Here is a 17923-nt window from a genome sequence, read left to right as displayed (position 1 = left end):
GATGGAAGTTAATGAAAACGTGACAACGCTGCCTTTCCCAGGGGCCAGTGTTGAACAGGGATGGAAGATGAGTACAGCCCTGCTGTGCCCAAGTGCCAGAGTTGAACAGGGATAGAAGTGAAGGACAGTGCTGCCTTTCCCAGGTGCCAGCATTGAACAGGAATGGAAGATGAGCACAGCCCTGCCTTTACAGGTGCCAGAGTTGAACTGGGATGGGTGAGGACAGCCTTGCCTTGCCCAGGTGCCAGAATTGAACAGGGTTGGAAGGTGGGGACAGCCTTGCTTTGCCTAGATGCCAGAGTTGAACAGGGATGGAAGGCGAGGACAATGCTATTTTGCCCACGTGCCAGGGCTGGAAGGTGAGAGTGAGGACAATGCTATCTCGTCCAGGTGCCACAGCTGAACAGGGCTGGAAGGTGAGGAAGTCCTGGCCGCATCTGCCAGGTGACCCACTCCTTCCAAACGTCACAAAACGATCTGCGCCCTGATTGGCTAAGATGGCTGTCAATCAGTGTTGGGACGGCCCTCTGCCCCGCCCTTCGGGGGGAGGGGGGTGCGGATCATTGATTTTTTTTTCACCCTTTGCCACCCGCCCGCTCTGTTGATATTTAGAACCGGCTTCGGTGTCGCCTGAGTTTCAAACCAAGACCGGTTCTCACTCTGAAACCGCAGCCTGGCAGCGGGGAGTCTGTGGCAGATGCCCCGCTGTCGAGGATGGGGGAGGCGGGGAAGGGCGGACAATAGTGAGTGAGAGAGAGGGCGGGTCCTCCTCGCCCCTGGCTCCGCCCAGGGCCCACAGGCCCGGTCCGCCTCCCAGCAGGCAGCTCCTCCACGACCACCACCTGCCGCCCCGCTTCAGCTGTGCATTGCGACACCAGCAGAGGTCGAGGCAGCGGCCTGAACCGCCCCCCCCCCCCCCCCCCCCGAGCGAAGAGGCGAAAGGAGAGCGAGGGCTCTTCCCATTGAGTGGCTGAGGGGGGCGGAGTGAGTGCAGCCCCCGACCGCCCCGCCGCCGCATTTAGCTTCAGCCTCCCATGGCTCCTGCTGGGCTGCGCTGCACCTACAGGTAGCCGGGGAGGGGGGCTCGGTGCACCGACAGCAGCGGCTCACGGCTCTACCCACCCTCCCTCCGCCAATAAGAGGCTTTAATCCTCCGGACTCGCCTCGGATCCGATACGGCGAAATGGCGGCGCTTGGTCAGGATGACTGCTCTGTCCGGGTTGCTGTAAGGTGAGGGGCGGCTTCCACTTTATTCTTCGTGGATCGGTCCACAATTTTCAAAAATTAAATTTTCCTCCGCAAAGATTCGTTTATCTTTCAGGTATGCAAATCCTACTAGCAGCTACTGGATGTGCATTTTTAATATTTGATCCTGACAGCCTTTCATTAAAAGGTTTTCGCTGCCGTTTTGGCTGTAGAATCAAAATTCCCATTTCGCTTCTGCAGTGTACATTCAGAAGTTCCTAAGCGTTGCACTGTTGTATGTTGCTCAGATTTAAAATTGAAATTGCTGTGTCAGGATCGCATAGCGTATAAACAATAATTTTTCACAGATTTTGTTTTCTATCTTGACAGGGCTATTACACCCTCTCCCCCCCCCCCCCCCCCCCATATTCCATGCACAGTTTATATGCAGAGGAAATAGATTTCTGTCTACATGGTGTCCTTCCGAATCATCTAAAAACATGCCAGCCTCCTCTTGTGCCCTGATGACATCCAGCTCTACCTCGCTAGACAGCCCTTCCTAAACGCTCTACTGTTTTTTTTGATGTGTCACTGTTGTTCGATCCAAACCCAGTACTGGATGAATAGAATATTCACTAGATATTGGGAGACGGAAGCCATTTTCTTCAGTAACCAACTCTATTCCCTAACCACCGACTCTCATAACTCTTCCTCAAGCACCATCAGAACAGCCCATTTTCAGTCTTGGTGTTCTATTTGACCCAGAGATGAACTTTAGATCTTAGCCACTTGATCATCAAAACTGCCTATTCCATCTCCATAACATTGCCTGTCGCTGTCCATCTTGGCTTATTTGCTGAAACCATCATCCATTCCTTTATGTCTGTCCAGACTTAATTATCCAAATGCTCTGCTCCCATCAGCTTCCCATTTTGATACCCCATAGCTTGAGCTCATCCAAAGCTGTGCTGCCATTATCAGAACTCACACAAAGCCATATTCACCTGTGACCCTAATTTTACTGATCCAAGGTGGCTCCTGGAACAGCGACGTCTCTTTAAAAAAAATGTAGAATACCTAATTCATTTTTTTCCAATTAAGGGGCAATTTTAACATGGCCAATCCACCTACCCTGCACATCTTTTGGTTTGTGGGGGCGAAGCCCACGCAAACATGGGGAGAATGTGCAAACTCCGCACGGACAGTGACCCAGAGCCGGGATCGAACCTGGGATCTCGGCGCCGTGAAGCCGCAGTGCTAACCAACTGCGCCACCATGCTGCCCTCGCGACGTCTCTTTTTTAAAGAAATTATCATATTTTTCAATCGCTCCATGGCCTCGACTTTTCCTATCTGTGTGACCTTCTCCAGCCATGCGGCAGCACCCTTAGATCACTGTACTCTTACTTTGGCCTTTCGAATGCTCTTGTTCTACCATTGGAAGCCAAGCCTTATGGTCTACCTCGACCCTAAACTCAGGAATGTCCTCTGCCCTTTTAAAATGTTAGTTAAAACACTGACTTATTAGTCAAGCTTTTGGTCGCTTCTCCGAATATCTCCTTATGTGGCTCGGTGTGAGATTTAACACCCCTCTTTAGCATCTTGGGATGTTATGCTGCATTAAAGCTGCTGTATAAATGTTTCTTCTGAGCTGCCACATCACAATATGACGACAGTTACAGCTAAGCAGACCTTGTGTCTCATTTGGACTAGTATGCCTTGTTCGGTATCTAATATCTGGTCATTCAACACAAAAACACCAAGAATCTGCTTATTGATTATATTGTGCTTGGACATATGAATTTCATGATTAATTTATTTGGCACGTACAATGCAAATACGTTTTTCAAACATCTCTTCAGATGCAGCAATTGGGCATCATTTGCAAAGACTGACCTTCAAAATGTGGTCCTTTACTTGCTGTGCAGCTGATCTCTGCCAGTGTTCTTGTGCCCTTAAAAGTTTTTAATTCACCAGTGAGCTGAGTGTAAAAGTACCAAATGCAATCTTAAATCCTGTCGCACTTTATAATTTAGCTGTCAAATGACAGCCTCCAGTTTCTCAATCTGAGTCTTCAGTTTATAATAATCTTTATTATTGTCACAAGTAGGCTTACATTAATACTGCAATGAAGTTACTGTGAAGGGGGGCACGGTAGCACAGTGGTTAGCACAGTTTCTTAATAGTTCCAGGGTCCCAGATTTGATTTCCGCTTGGGCCACCGTCTGTGCAGAGTCTGCACATTCTCCCCATGTCTGCGTGGGTTTCCTCTGGGTGCTCCGGTTCCCTCCCACAGTCCAGAGATGTGCAAATTAGGTGGATTGGCCATGCTAAATTGCCCTTAGCGTCCAAAAAGGTTAGGTGGGGTTATGGGGATAGGGTGGAGGTGTATACTTGGGTAGGGTGCTCTTTCCAAGGGCTGGTGCAGACTCGATGGGCCAAATGGCCTCCTTCTGCACTGTAAATTCTATGAAAATCCCCTCGTCACCAAACTCCAGCACCTGTTCAGGTACACTGAGGGAGAATTGAGAATGTTCAATTCACCTAACAAGTATGTCTGTTGGGACTTGTGGGAGGAAACAGGAACACCTGGAGGAAACCGGAAGAATGTGCAGAAATATGGGAAGAATGTGCAGACTCCACACAGACAATGACCCCAAGTGGGAATCGAACCCGGGAGCCTGGCGCTGTGAACCAACAGTGCTAACCACTGCTCTACTGTGCCATGTATAGCTTTCAATTAAACTGTTACTTTGGAATTATTACCCATGGTTTTAATTACATTTGAACTGAATGGAATCACGTGACCAACTCAATTTGTTCCAAATATGAATGTTTTGCTAGAATATTTCCTATCTGAGCACTACCAATATATGTACAGCACAGCTATGTTCTAGCATGTGTATGTTTACTAGAATTCCATGTGTGTTCTTTGCTGACTACAGAAATAGGTAATACAGCATGTACAAAAATCAGTCATGCTTAGCCTACACTCCTTATTTTTGTTTTGACATTGTGTGTCGTTTGCTTCTAAATGTAATGTTGGATCATTTAGGAGTCTATAATCGTTTTAGGATAGTTTTTGTTTTCTTGCACAGCAGGACTAGCATTTGTGCATAGAAAAATTAGACTATGATTTTGGTTTTTAGTTACTGAAAATGCGACAGTTCTAGCTATGCGCATAAAGCATCTGGACATTGATGAGCCTGTTTGAGATCATGGTAACAAAAAGGGTGTTGTCAAGAGTCTAAGTGATGTGAATATACGCATGTTTTGAATAAGAAAGGCAATTTAGCCCCTAAAGCCCATTCCTTCCACAGACCCAAGAGCAAATTACCCTGATGTAAAATATTCCACTTTTAATTTAGGATCTATGTTGACAATGCATACATTGCACCAAATGACTTCTGCAGTACAAATTTGCTGCTGCTTTTAATTTGATAGTTAGGAAGCATTGTTTTCAAGGATTGTCTGAATTTTCTCTAATAATGCAAGATTTGCACTTTAACCTTTAAAATACTGCAGGAGGAAGTTTAAGAAATAGTCACTTTTTAATTGGGTGGTAGGAATATTTAGCTAACATTGACTTTGTTGTGGTTTTCCGTTTGGGAGCGTATCCTACTTTCTGTGGTTTGCATTTATCAGTGGCTGGTGTATGATGAGTTAGAAGTCAGTGCTAACAAGGTCTGTGGTCTGTTCAAGGAAACAATTTTGCAGTTTCCCAGTGTATGTTATTTGTGCTCTGTTCCCTTGCACAATGTAATCATCTGTTTCTGCAATGATATAGTTGTGTCTTCCAGTACAGTTAGTAATGGGGTAAATAGAATGTATTGTACTCGTAACATTTTATCCCAGCAAACTGATTATGTATAATATCTTTTGTAAATATTAAGTATAGTTCATTGTGTATATTAATTTCTGATATCAAATCAATTTGCTTTCAGACTGTCAAATCTAGTATTTTTTCTCTGCTGGGCAGCAAAGCTCCACTCCCCCAGTATACTGGAAACTTTCATTGACTCCTATTGGATACAAGATCTTTCTATGGCATCACGTGTGTTCATAATATGGTTATTGCTTAGATCAAGACATTCATGTTTATTTTCTGAACTTGGCAAACAAAAAGTGCTGGAGTAAATAGAAAATGTTGGAAACGCTCAGCAGGCCTGGCAGCATCTGTGGCGACAGAAGCAGTTCATTTTTCAGGCTTGCGATATTTTCACCAGAATTGGGAAATATTAGCGCCGTGATACTGTAAGTTTTGAGTAAGTGAAAGTGTGTGTGGAATGGTGGTGGCTGGGGAGGAAGAAAAACAAAGGGGAAGGTCTGTGATAGGTTTGAAGGCAGGAGAGATTGAATGAGAAATGGAATCAAGGTGCAATTCCAAAAGAAGCACTAATGGGGCAAGCAAAGAAACTAAAGATCTATGACAAAGGTATAATCAGAAAGATAGTAAAGATAATGAGTAAAACTAGAGGGGAAATATAAACCAATAAAAATACCCAAGGCACAGTAGGGGCAGAGGTCATCATCTACAATTGTTGAACATCAGTGTTGAGTGCACATGGTTGTAAACCCAATCGAAACACAAGGTGCTGTGTTGCAGCAATTTTGGGTTGAGCTTCGTTTGAACAGGTCAGATGGGAGCAAGGTGGAAAACTAAAATAACAGGCGATTGGAAGCTCTGGGTCACACCTATGCACTGAACGTGGTGTTCTGCAAAGTGGTCAACCAGTCTGTATTTGATTTCCCCTAAAAAAGGAGACCACACATTTGAGCAGCAGGTACATTGAGTTGAATTGGAAGTAGTACAAGAAAATAACTTTCTAGAAAGAGAAGTCATAGCCTTAGGATAAGAGGTAGCAAATTAAAACTGAGTGGGAGGAAACTGGAGCACCTAGAGAAAACCCACAAAGACACGGAGAGAACGTGCAGACTCCGCACAGACAGTGACCCAAGCCGGGAATCGAACCCGGGTCCCTGGCTGTGCACGATATATTGTGTTCGATAAAGAAGTGATTTTATTAAAAGTTAAAAGATGTGTCTATCAATCATCTGGAACGAGGGTCCAACAACAGTATTTGATTTACAGTTACTACCCTTCAGGTTGTGTTTGCATCATAGTTTTATGCAGGCCTTTCTGTAGCACCTCCCTTTGATCCAACAACCCATCCCCAGGTTGGTTTCAAATCACTATCTTTCGGAGCACTGCTCCTTCCTCAGAAACAAACCTGTTGGACTTTAACCTGGTGTTGTAAGACTTCTTACTGTGCTCACCCCAGTCCAATGCCAGCATCTCCACATCATATTTTAATGAGGTCTTGGCAAATGATGTGGCCAACTGTTAAGAGAGAGTGGAGCCACCAAATAGGCTTTGGAGGTGAGTTGCTCAAACAATGGAGCAACTAATGTCTTTTATAAAGCAAGACAGATCTGATTGTTGAATGAACTGGCAGACTGCTGCTGGGAACATAGAACAAAGAACATTTCAGCACAGGAACAGGCCCTTCGGCCCTCCCAGCCTGCGTCGTTCCAGACCCTTTATTTAAACCTGTTGCCTATTTTCCAAGGATCTTCTTCCCTCTGTTCCTCGCCCGTTCATATATCTGTCTAGATACATCTTAAATGATGCTATCGTGCCCGCCTCTACCACCTCTGCTGGCAAAGCGTTCCAGGCACCCACCACCCTCTGTGTAAATAAAAAAAAACTTTCCAGGCACATCTCCCTTAAACTTTCCCCCTCTCACTTTGAAATCGTGACCCCTTGTAATTGACACCCCCCCCCACTCTTGGAAAAAGCTTGTTGCTATCCACCCTGTCCATACCTCTCATAATTTTGTAGACCTCAATCAGGTCCCCCCTCAACCTCCATCTTTCCAATGAAAACAATCCTAATCTACTCAACCTTTCTTCATAGCTAGCATCCTCCATACCAGACAACATCCTGGTGAACCTCCTCTGCACCCTCTCTAAAGCATCCACATCCTTCTGGTAATGTGGCGACCAGAACTGCGCGGAGTATTCCAAATGTGGCCTAACCAAAGTCCTATACAACTGTAACATGGCCTGCCTACTCTTGTACTCAATACCCCGTCTGATGAAGACAAGTATGCTGTATGCCTTCTTGACCACTCTTATCGACCCGCGTTGCCACCTTCAGGGTACAGTGGACCTGAACTCCCAGATCTCTCTGTACATCAATTTTCCCCAGGACTCTTCCATTGACCGTATAGTCCACTCTTGAATTGTTTCCCTGAAGATTCCTGATTTCTAAAATATATATTATTTCCAATTTGTTACTAATTTAGCTATAGGACTGATTGGTGCATGCACAAGGTAACATTTGGATTTTTATACCTTCTGATTTGAAACTAAAAACCATGCCAGTGAATTGAGGCGTACAAATTATAAACGGTGTTCAGTTTCTTCTCATTTCTCAGAGCTGGATTAATATTCTTTCTGTTTAACTTGAGGTTTTAAAGAAGTGCTACTTCAGATGAGTTCTGATAACTCCATTTTCTGTTGATGCTAAGAAAATGTAATTGAACAAAAAATAGTCACTTGAAAACTAATCATTTGTATATTTGCTAAATCCTAAATATTCACTGATTTTTTGCCAAACACCTCAGCTTTTTAAATTATGGACCCTATAATTGTTCCTTTTACAAATGATATTTCTTTTGTTGACGTTATAAATTTCTCATGTGGATGGATTTCTGGTTTGCAATCAATTATCTAATCAAAGCATTGAGGAAAAGGGGACATATCTCTAGCAGTTTATAATACCTATCTGATTCTTGATTAGATTGCTGGCTTGTAAATCATTCGACTTTCATAATTTTGTTTAGAATTTTAAACATTACTTTTAAATTAAAAATAGTAATTGCGTATTTTTTTCAAGAGTTTAACATTAGTTTATAAAAACTCTTAGGCTTTCACAGAACGCAAACTGTAAAAACCTACAACGGTACCTGTTTCTCCACCCCCACCCCTCCCTGCTTCACCCCATGCATTTTCAATTAGACAATATTAGGAAAAATCAAATTTTGAAATCCTGTGGAGTCAAAAAGTCAAAATATGCAGAAAGATTTCAGCTTTATTTGGGATATTTATTCTGTTTTCAATCACTTGTTGGCTGTTAATGCGTGACAATGAATTGGATGCCATATTTTTTGTATCTGAATGCTCATAAAATAATGAAATATTACTTGTCTATTGAATTCTAAAATGGAATAACTTTTTAATTTGTATCTTGAATAAAGATATGAATTAAAACGGCTTAATTTCATAATTTGAGTTTGCATTCTACAAGTAGCACTGTTTGCACCTCCAATTGCTGAAACCTGGGGCGAAATAGGAAGAAAGTTAATCCATTGCAAATGAAATGGAACACTTGCTGGTTGACTTGCATTGATAGATCAAGGTTGTTTCTCGTTTCTTGTGACTTGTTACTTATATGCTTTGGTTTAAATGCAGTATTTGAAGTTGAAGTTTAACATATCTGTGACAGTTCCCAGAATTTTTTATGTCATATAGTCCTTATTGTCTCCAGTTATACTTGTGTAGCAGTGCTTTGTGATATTATTGCAAGTTTGTGGGGCAACAACTTCCAATGAGTTTTAGTAAAATGTCATGGGTAGCATAATAGGTTGATTATTGTATTTCTTTGTTCAACCCTTCACCCATTTGTTTCCTTTTTTCATTTTGTAAAGTGCATTTGGCTCAAATCCATTCCAAGGAATTGATTATCAGATGTAAACTTGAGGAATATATGTACAATCTAGTGAACAATTGAAGCATTCAGAAGAAAGGATTATGTTTGACCACCAACGTATTTTGCAGTCTTGAAGATCTAAGTGGAAGAACAGAGTGGGTTGTCCCAGAGCCCAGTGCTGAGAGTGCCAATTCTAATTAAACGAAATGATTTGATTTCAGCAACTTGGTGGAAAGTAGTTAGATTTGCATATAGTACCAAATTAGGAGGGATAGTGGAATTGGATGAGCCAGCTCAAATTGTAAAATAATTTGAACAATATGTGATTGGATCAACAATAGCCGATAACTGAAAGAAAATCACAAAACACAGGAAGTAAATATGGGTACACAATACTGCATGGATTATGCTGAAATAGCGAAAGATAAAGCTGAAAGAGATCTGAATCCTTGTCAAGTAAACACTGATCATAAACAGACAAAATGGAGCAGCAATTACCATAACCAACATGCGTTGAACTACATAGCATAAACAATAGGATACAAGTTCATTAATGCAGTAATCAAGCTATACAGTGCTTCTGTCCAATTTTGAATGCTACATCCAGATCTGGTCACTTAGGCACAATTAAGACAATGCAGCCTGGAAACAGGCTGATCCCTTGTGTCTGAGTTCTGAAGAAAGAAACAATTTTCTCCAGTCTGCCCAATAAAAAAGAGGCACCATCTTCTAGAAAGGCATATGTTTAAAGGAACGCAAGAGACATTTCAACAACATAACAAGAGGACCCTAGTTCAAACTAACAAATTAATTTAGATTGGCTGGCAGGAAATTCTTGATAAATACACCAGTATATGGAATAGACTTTCTGTTGGAGGCGTGAAGGTGAAAGTGTTGGCAGCATTTAAGGAACAATTGGGTTTGCATTGAGGCTATTTATTTTCATGGGAGATTTACAGAGGCAGAATGACCTTCCTTATCTGTAACTACAAATCTTTTTGTTTGCAGATACTCACTTGATGTATTTTATGTTAAAGTGCTGGTAAATACATTTATTTTCATTGAGGACCTGCAAAGGTTTGTATACAGGGAGGGAGTGAATGAATACATGAGGCATCCTACTGTGGATCCTTCACTCAACAGCCAATTTTGCAATGACATGTCATAATTTAGCCTGTTAATCTATTTTTGGCAGCTTTCCGTCTCGTGAGATGATGGTTTGTGCTGTGGTGGTCAACTTGTGTCAAACATCCGGTGTGGCTCAAGGAGCTTCCTCTGGCATGGCAATCTCTGCTGCATTTGCTGTAGAGTCAGTGGGCTGAGTTGGTGAAGGATTTTTTGACCTCTGTGTTTCTCTGGGCACTCCTCAGTCGGCTGAGCTTTCCATTTCTGCTCACTCCTTCCAATGCCTGCCCAAATATTCAACTTCCAGAGGGCGCAGCTGCTAGTGACTTTCTTGCAGTTGTCAATGTCAATGGTTGCCATCTTCATATCTTACTTTCAAGTCTGTTGGTTGTTCAACAGGTTATGACTGTTAACCATGCAAGAGGACATTGGGTATCGGGCCATCATCCATCTCATGAACATGGCCAAGCCAACACGACTTAGCAATGAAAGTCAGCTGACGTGGAATTGGCAATCTCCAGGACCTTGACCAGCAAAGAGATGCCAAGGAAATGTCTGACACAGCCAAGGTGGAAACTGTTCAGCCTTTTGTTCTGCATATATTGAACAAAGAACAAAGAAAATTACAGCACAGGAACAGGCCCTTCGGCCCTCCAAGCCTGCGCCGATCCAGATCCTTTATATAAACCTGTTGCCTATTTTCCAAGGTCTACTTCTCTCTGTTCCCCACCCGTTCATATATCTGTCCAGATGCATCTTAACTGATGCTATCGTGCCCGCCTCTACCACCTCCGCTGGTAAAGCATTCCAGGCACCAACCATCCTCTGCGTAAAAAAACTTTCCGCGCACATCTCCCTTAAACTTTCCCCCTCTCACCTTGAAATCGTGACCCCTTGTAATTGACACCCCCACTCTTGGAAAAAGCTTGTTGCTATCCACCCTGTCCATACCTCTCAATTTTGTAGACCTCAATCAGGTCTCCCTTCAACCTCCGTCTTTCCAATGAAAACAATCCTAATGTACTCCACCTTTCTTCATAGCTAGCACCCTCCATACCAGGCAACATCCTGGTGAACCTCCTCTGCACCCTCTCTAAAGCATCCACATCCTTCTGGTAATGTGACGACCAGAACTGCACGCAGTATTCCAAATGTGGCCTAACCAAAGCCCGATACAACTGTAACATGACCTGCCGACTCTTGTACTCAATATCCCGTCCGATGAAGGCAAGCATGCTGTATGCCTTCTTGACCACTCTATCGACTTGCGTTGCCACCTGCAGGGTAAAATGGACCTGAACTCCCAGATCTCTCTGTACATCAATTTTCCCCAGGACTCTTCCATTGACCATATAGTCCGCTCTTGATTTAGATCTTCCAAAATGCATCACCTCGCATTTGCCTGGATTGAACTCCATCTGCCATTTCTCTGCCCAACTCTCCAATCTATCTATATTTTGCTGCATTCTCTGACAGTCCGCCTCACTACCTGCAACTCCACCAATCTTAGTATCACCTGCAAACTTGCTCATCAGACCACTTATACCGTCGTCCAGATCATTTATGTATATCACAAACAACAGTGGTCCGAGCACGGATCCCTGTGGAACACCACTCGTCACCCGTCTCCATTTTGAGACACTCCCTTCCACCACTACTCTCTGTCTCCTGTTACCCAGCCAGTTCTTTATCCATCTAGCTAGTACACCCTGAACCCCATACAACTTCACTTTTTCCATCAACCTGCCATGGGAAACTTTATCAAATGCTTTACTGAAGTCCATGTATATGACATCTACAGCCCTTCCCTCATCAATTAAGTTTGTCACTTCCTCAAAGAATTCTATTAGGTTTGTAAGACATGACCTTCCCTGCACAAAACCATGCTGCCTATCGCTGATAAGTCTATTTTCTTCCAAATGTGAATAGGTTCTATCCCTCAGTATCTTCTCCAACAGTTTGCCTACCACTGACATCAAGCTCACAGGTCTATAATTCCCTGGATTACCCCTGCTACCCTTCCTAAACAAAGGGACAACATTAGCAATTCTCCAGTCCTCCGGGACCTCACCCGTGCTCAAGGATGCTGCAAAGATATCTGTTAAGGCCCCAGCTATTTCATCCCTCAGTAACCTGGGATAGATCCCATCCAGTCCTGGGGACTTGTCCACCTTAATTCCTTTTAGAATACCCAAAACCTCCCTCTACCTTATGCCAACATGAGCTAGAGTATTTAAACATGCATCCCTAGCCTCAACATCCATCATGTCCTTCTCCTTGGTGAATACCGATGCAAAGTACTCATTAAGAAGCTCACTCATTTCCTCTGACTCCACGCATAAATTCCCTCTTTTGTCTTTGAGTGGGCCAATCCTTTCTCTAGTTACCCTCTTGCTCCTTATATACGAATAAAAGGCTTTGGGATTTTCCTTAACCCTGTTAGCCAAAGATATTTCATGACCCCTTTTGCCTTCTTTATTGCGCGTTTGAGATTTGTCCTACTTTCCCGATATTCCTCCAAAGCTTCATCAGTTTTGCGTCGCCTCGATCTTATGTATGCTTCCTTTTTCATCTTCGCTAGTCTCACAATTCCACCCATCATCCATGGTTCTCTAATCTTGCCATTTCTATCTTTCGTTTTCACAGGAACATGTCTGTCCTGCACTCTAATCAACTTTTCCTTAAAAGACTCCCACATTTCAAATGTGGATTTACCCTTAAACAGCTGCTCCCAATCCACATTCCCGAGCTCCTGCCGAATTTTGTTATAGTTGGCCTTTCCCCATTCCCCAATTTGGCACTGTTCCTTTAGGACCACTCTCGTCTTTGTCCATGAGTATTCTAAAACTTATGGAATTGTGATCGCTATTCCCAAAGTAATCACCGACTAAAACGTCAACCACCTGGCCGGGATCATTCCCCAATACCAGGTCCAGTATGGCCCCTTCCCGAGTTGGACTATTTACATACTGCTCTAAAAAACTCTCCTGGATGCTCCTTACAAATTCTGCTCCATCTACGCCTCCAACACTACATGAGTCTCATTCAATGTTGGGGAAGTTAAAATCTCCCATCACAACCACCCTATTGCTCCTACATTGTTCCATAATCTGACTACATATTTGTACCTCTACTTCACGCTCGCTTTTGGGAGGCCTATAGTAAAGTCCGAACAATGTTTCTGCACCCTTTCTATTTCTTAGCTCTATCCATATTGCCTCAGTGCTCGAATCCTCCGTCGTGCCCTCCTTAATCACAGCTGTGATATCATTTCTGACCAGTAATGCAACTCCTCCACCCCTTTTACCTCCCTCTCTATCCTTCCTGAAGCATCCATACCCTGGGGTATTTAGTTGCCAGTCTTGCCCCTCCCTCAACCAAGTCTCAGTAATACCAATAACATCATATTCCCAGGTACTAATCCACGCCCTAAATTCATCTGCCTTACCTGCTACACTTCTCGCGTTAACACAAATGCACCTCAGACCACTTGTCCCTTTGCGATCATCATCTTTTCCCTGTCTACTCTTCCCCTTAGTCACATTGAGTTTATTATCCAGTACCTTACTGGCTTTAGTTGCTGCCTCTTTACTGACCTCTAACTTCCTAATTTGGTTCCCACCCCCCTGCCACATTAGTTTAAAACCTCCCCAACAGTGTTAGCAAAAGCACCCCCGAGGACATTGGTTCCAGTCCTGCCCTGGTGTAGACCATCTGATTTGTAATGGTCCCACCGCCCCCAGAACCGGTTCCAATGTCCCAAAAATCTGAACCCCTCCCTCCTGCACCATCTCTAAAGCCACGTATTCATTCTGACTATTCTTAAATTTCTACTCTGACTATTTCGTGGCACTGGTAGCAATCCTGAGATTACTACCTTTGAGGTCCTACTTTTTAACTTATCTCCTAACTCCCTAAATTCTGATTGTAGGACCTCATCCTGTTTTTTGCCTATATGCACCACGACAACTGGCTGTTCACCCTCCCCCTTCAGTGTGTCCTGCAGCCGATCTGAAACATCCCTGACCCGTGCACCCGAGAGGCAACATACCATTCGGGAGCCTCGTTTCCGACCACAGAAACGCCTGTCTACTCCCCTTACAATTGAATCCCCTATGACTATAGCCCTGCCAGTCTTTTTCCCGCTCTTCTGTGCAGCAGAGCCAGCCACGGTGCCATGAGCCTGGCTACTACTGCCTTCCCTAAGGGGAAGAGTATATTGTCCAGGGCGCATTACTGTGGAGGGGTGCATTGAGGATACTGGCTTGTTAGACGTGCTGCTTGGTGTTTTCAGCCAGGTTGCTGTTTTTCCACCACACTCTTGCTCAGCTTGAACATAACAGCTGTAGCTTTTGCGATGTTGGTGTTGATTTCAGACTCCTGTGACAGTTTTCTGCTGATTGTCGAGCCTAGATATTTGAAGCTGTCCATAACCACCAGCGCCACATTGCCAATGCTGATAGACGATAGACAATGTCATTTGCCTTTCTGATTCTGATTGTCAAACCAACAAGAGTCTGGCCATTTGTATCTTGCAGGTGCTCGCCAGTGTAAAGTGCTAGTGCGATATGATCGGCATAGAGCAACTATCTGATGAGGGCTTGACGCACCTTTATCTTGGATCTCAGACAAGCAAAGCTAAACAGTTTTCCAAGGGTTCTGGCATGCAAGTTGGCACCCTGTCGATGAACTGAAGGCATATGAAGGCAACAAAGAGAAGAATATGCCAGAGAGTGGTGGAGTCAGAACCCAGACTGCTTGATCCCACTGCAGATATCCAAGGGTTCTGTTGTTACCCTGTGGTAGCTGACTTTGCCCATTGTGTTGTCGAGGAAAGATATCGCATTGAGCAGCTTCGGCAGGCAGCTTATTTTCTCCAGCAGTTTAAATAGATTGCCTCTGCTACATGGTTAAATATCTTGGTGAGATTGATCACCTTTGTTTCTCTTGCAGCTGCCCGGTACTAGTTGTAATTGCATTTGGCCCGAGATCACCTCAAAATAGTCCCATTCTATTTGTCTATGAACCAACTGAAATATAACTATATCCAGAAATTTCTGATTTTATTATAATCAGGCCAGGCAACATCTGAGGTAGAAACTGTTAATGTTTAAAATTGCATTTTTCCCATGGAAGATGTTCAAGACAGAAAGATTTCAAGGAACTAACAGAACCAAGAGAAATGGAGCAGGAAAAGGCCAAAGGGTGGAAATTGGGGATGGAGTGAAGGGCAGAATTGATCAACAATAGAAGTGTTGGTTGAAGGCAAAAGGGGTGATGAGAAGTCAAGGATCTGAGGAGATGCAAGTGGTTATAGGAAGCATCAAAACTCCAAGTATCGGAGGGCTCCCATGTGATGGATGAAAGGTTGATAACCTCCAGGGCTCCGAATCACCCTGCTGGCCATGGACTGATTAGGGATCTACACCCTAGACTCCAGCACACATCATTCCATTCCATGTGGCTATTCTGCAACCATTCTCCATTGGCAGCAATGACAGAAAATGGAATCGATAGTTAAAATGGAAACTTAACAAACTTGAAGTTAAGGCTGAACAAATGATGAAATGCTGTACCTGAAGTTTGAGTTTTATTAGAACAGGAGATTGCCACTTTACAATAACTGCAGTATGCTTGTCATAATTCTTGTTAGTCTTTTGCTTGTAAGAAAGTTGGATTAGCCAAATATTTGAATTAAATGTAAATATAATGCATGTGGGAATTTGGTGTTAAAATTAAATTTTGAACAACTTGGGATTGGGATAAAACTTGGATATGTAAACATTTGTATAACTGTAGTTCCAAATCCTTTAAATTATTTTTGGAAGTTGCTTACAGTAATTCAAGGGGTTAACACCAGAAACAAGTATATGATTAACTGCAGATGCTTAAAAAGTCATATTCCAAATGTCAGTAATGGAGCCAAGAAAATTACACTCCCGTTTTGTCAAATTTTGTTAGCTTCTTATTTTGACTTCATTGGATTATTTTATGACTGGCTGTGTCAGTTATAGTGTGGCAAGAGTTATTTGAAATGAAGATGTCGACACACGTGTTGTTCAGCAAGTAATAATGTATACACTGTTCTAAGCTGAAGTATGAGGCATCGTGGAACTTTCTAAATAAATTTCAACTGGAAAGACTGAAGTTTCCTTTGGCTAATCCATTCAGCATGACTTAAACTACTGTTTTGTTGCTGTATTGCATTTTGCCAGTTGGACAAAAAGATAAAATCAATAGGCAGTAGTTTTCTATGTTGATCTCAAAAGTAACTTGGGTAGATGAATACAGAACATACAAACTACGAATTGGAAGCAGAAGCAGCCTATTTGGCCACTTTGAGCCTGCTCTGCTATTCAATAAGACCATTGCTGACCTGATTGTGGCCTCAACTCACATTCTGCCTACCTCTGATGACCTTTGACCCTCTTGTTGGTCAAGAACCTATCTACCTCTGCCTTAAAAAAAGTGCCTCCACTGCTCTGTGGAGAAGAGAATGCCAAAGATTCATGACCAAGTAAGGAGTAAGCCCCCAGGGCCTGATGGGATCTACCCCCGAATAAGGAGGCAAGGTAGGAAATTGCTGAGGCCATAACATAAATCTTAGCATTCTCATTGGCTACAGGTGAGGTCCTGGAGGACTGGAGAATAGCGAATGTTACTCTTTGTTTAAGAAGGATAGAAGAGATAATCTGGGAAATTATAGGCCTGTGAGCCTTACATCAGTGGTAGGGAAATCATTGGAAAAGATTCTTAGGGACAGGATTTACTCGCATTTGGAAGCAAATGGACTTCTTAGCGATAAGCAGCATGGTTTTGTGAAGGGGAGATCATATCTCGCTAACTTAAGTTTTTTGAGGCAGTGACGAAGATAATTGATGAAGGAAGGGCAGCAAATGTTGTCTACATCCTTTAACAAGGTCCCTTATGGCAGACTGGTACAAAAGATAAAGTCACACGGGTTCAGAGTTGAGCTAGCAAGATGTCGCAGAACCGGCTCGGTCATAGGCAGGGTAGCGGTGGAAGGGTACTTTTCTGAATGGAAGGCTGTGACTAGTGGTGTTCTGCAGGGATCAGAGTTTGGGATCTTTGTTCATAGTATATATAAATGATTTGGAGGAAAATGTAACTGGTCTGATTAGTAAGTTTGCAGACGCCAAAGATTGGTGGAATTGCGGATAGTGAAGAGGATTGTCAGAGGATACAGCAGGATATAGATAGGTTGGAGGCGAAGAAATGGTAAATAGAGTTTAACCCGGACAAATGTGAGGTAATGCATTTTGGAAAGTCAAATGCAGATGGGAATTATACAGTAAATGGCAGAACCCTTATATTGACGGGCAGAAAGATCTGGGCGGACAGGTTCACAGGTCACTGAAAGTGGCAACAGAAGTGGATAAGGCAGTCAAGAAGGCAGAAGGCACGCCTTTATCGGTCGGGGCACTGAGTATAAAAAATTGGCTAGGCATGCTGCAGCTGTATAGACTCTTGGCTAGTCCACATTTGGAATATTGCTGCAATTCTGGCCGCCACACTATCAGAAGGATGTGGATGCTTTGGAAAAAGTACACAAGAGGTTTACCAGGATGTTGCCTGGTCTGGAGGATATTAGCTATGAGAAGAAATTGGATCAACTCGGATTGTTTTCACTGGAACGACTTGAGATTGAGAGGGAAACGGATAGAGGTTTACAAAATTATAAGTGGCATAGACAGTGGATAGCCAGACGCTTATTCCTAGGGTGGAACGGTCAATTACCAGGGGACATTGGTTAAGGTTTAAGGTGCAAGGGGTAAAGTTTGAGGAGATGTGAGAGGCAAGATTTTTTTTAAATATAGAGGGTGGTGAGCGTCTGGAACGTGATGCCGGTGGAGGTGGTGGAAGCAGATACACTAGTGCC

General features: G+C 43.3%; 1 protein-coding gene across 5 annotated transcripts in view; it reads left to right on the top strand.

The window, feature by feature from the left end:
• Positions 1–928: 928 nt before the first annotated feature.
• kif21a (kinesin family member 21A) overlaps positions 929–17923 on the top strand; it is a 175040-nt gene continuing 158045 nt past the window's right edge. For 4 of the 5 annotated variants that reach the window (XM_038811220.1, XM_038811219.1, XM_038811218.1 and 1 more), the window contains exon 1: positions 929–1230. In XM_038811220.1, the coding sequence (XP_038667148.1) occupies positions 1184–1230 (47 nt within the window). In that variant the 5' untranslated portion in view covers positions 929–1183. The remainder of the gene's footprint in view (positions 1231–17923) is intronic. The other variant, XM_038811217.1, reaches the window with a different exon arrangement.

Source organism: Scyliorhinus canicula, chromosome 11 (genome assembly GCF_902713615.1).
Source record: "Scyliorhinus canicula chromosome 11, sScyCan1.1, whole genome shotgun sequence".
NCBI classification, from domain to species: Eukaryota; Metazoa; Chordata; class Chondrichthyes; order Carcharhiniformes; family Scyliorhinidae; genus Scyliorhinus; species Scyliorhinus canicula.
Note: the sequence above shows the minus strand (reverse complement) of the source record. Positions and strands in the feature narration are given on the sequence as shown.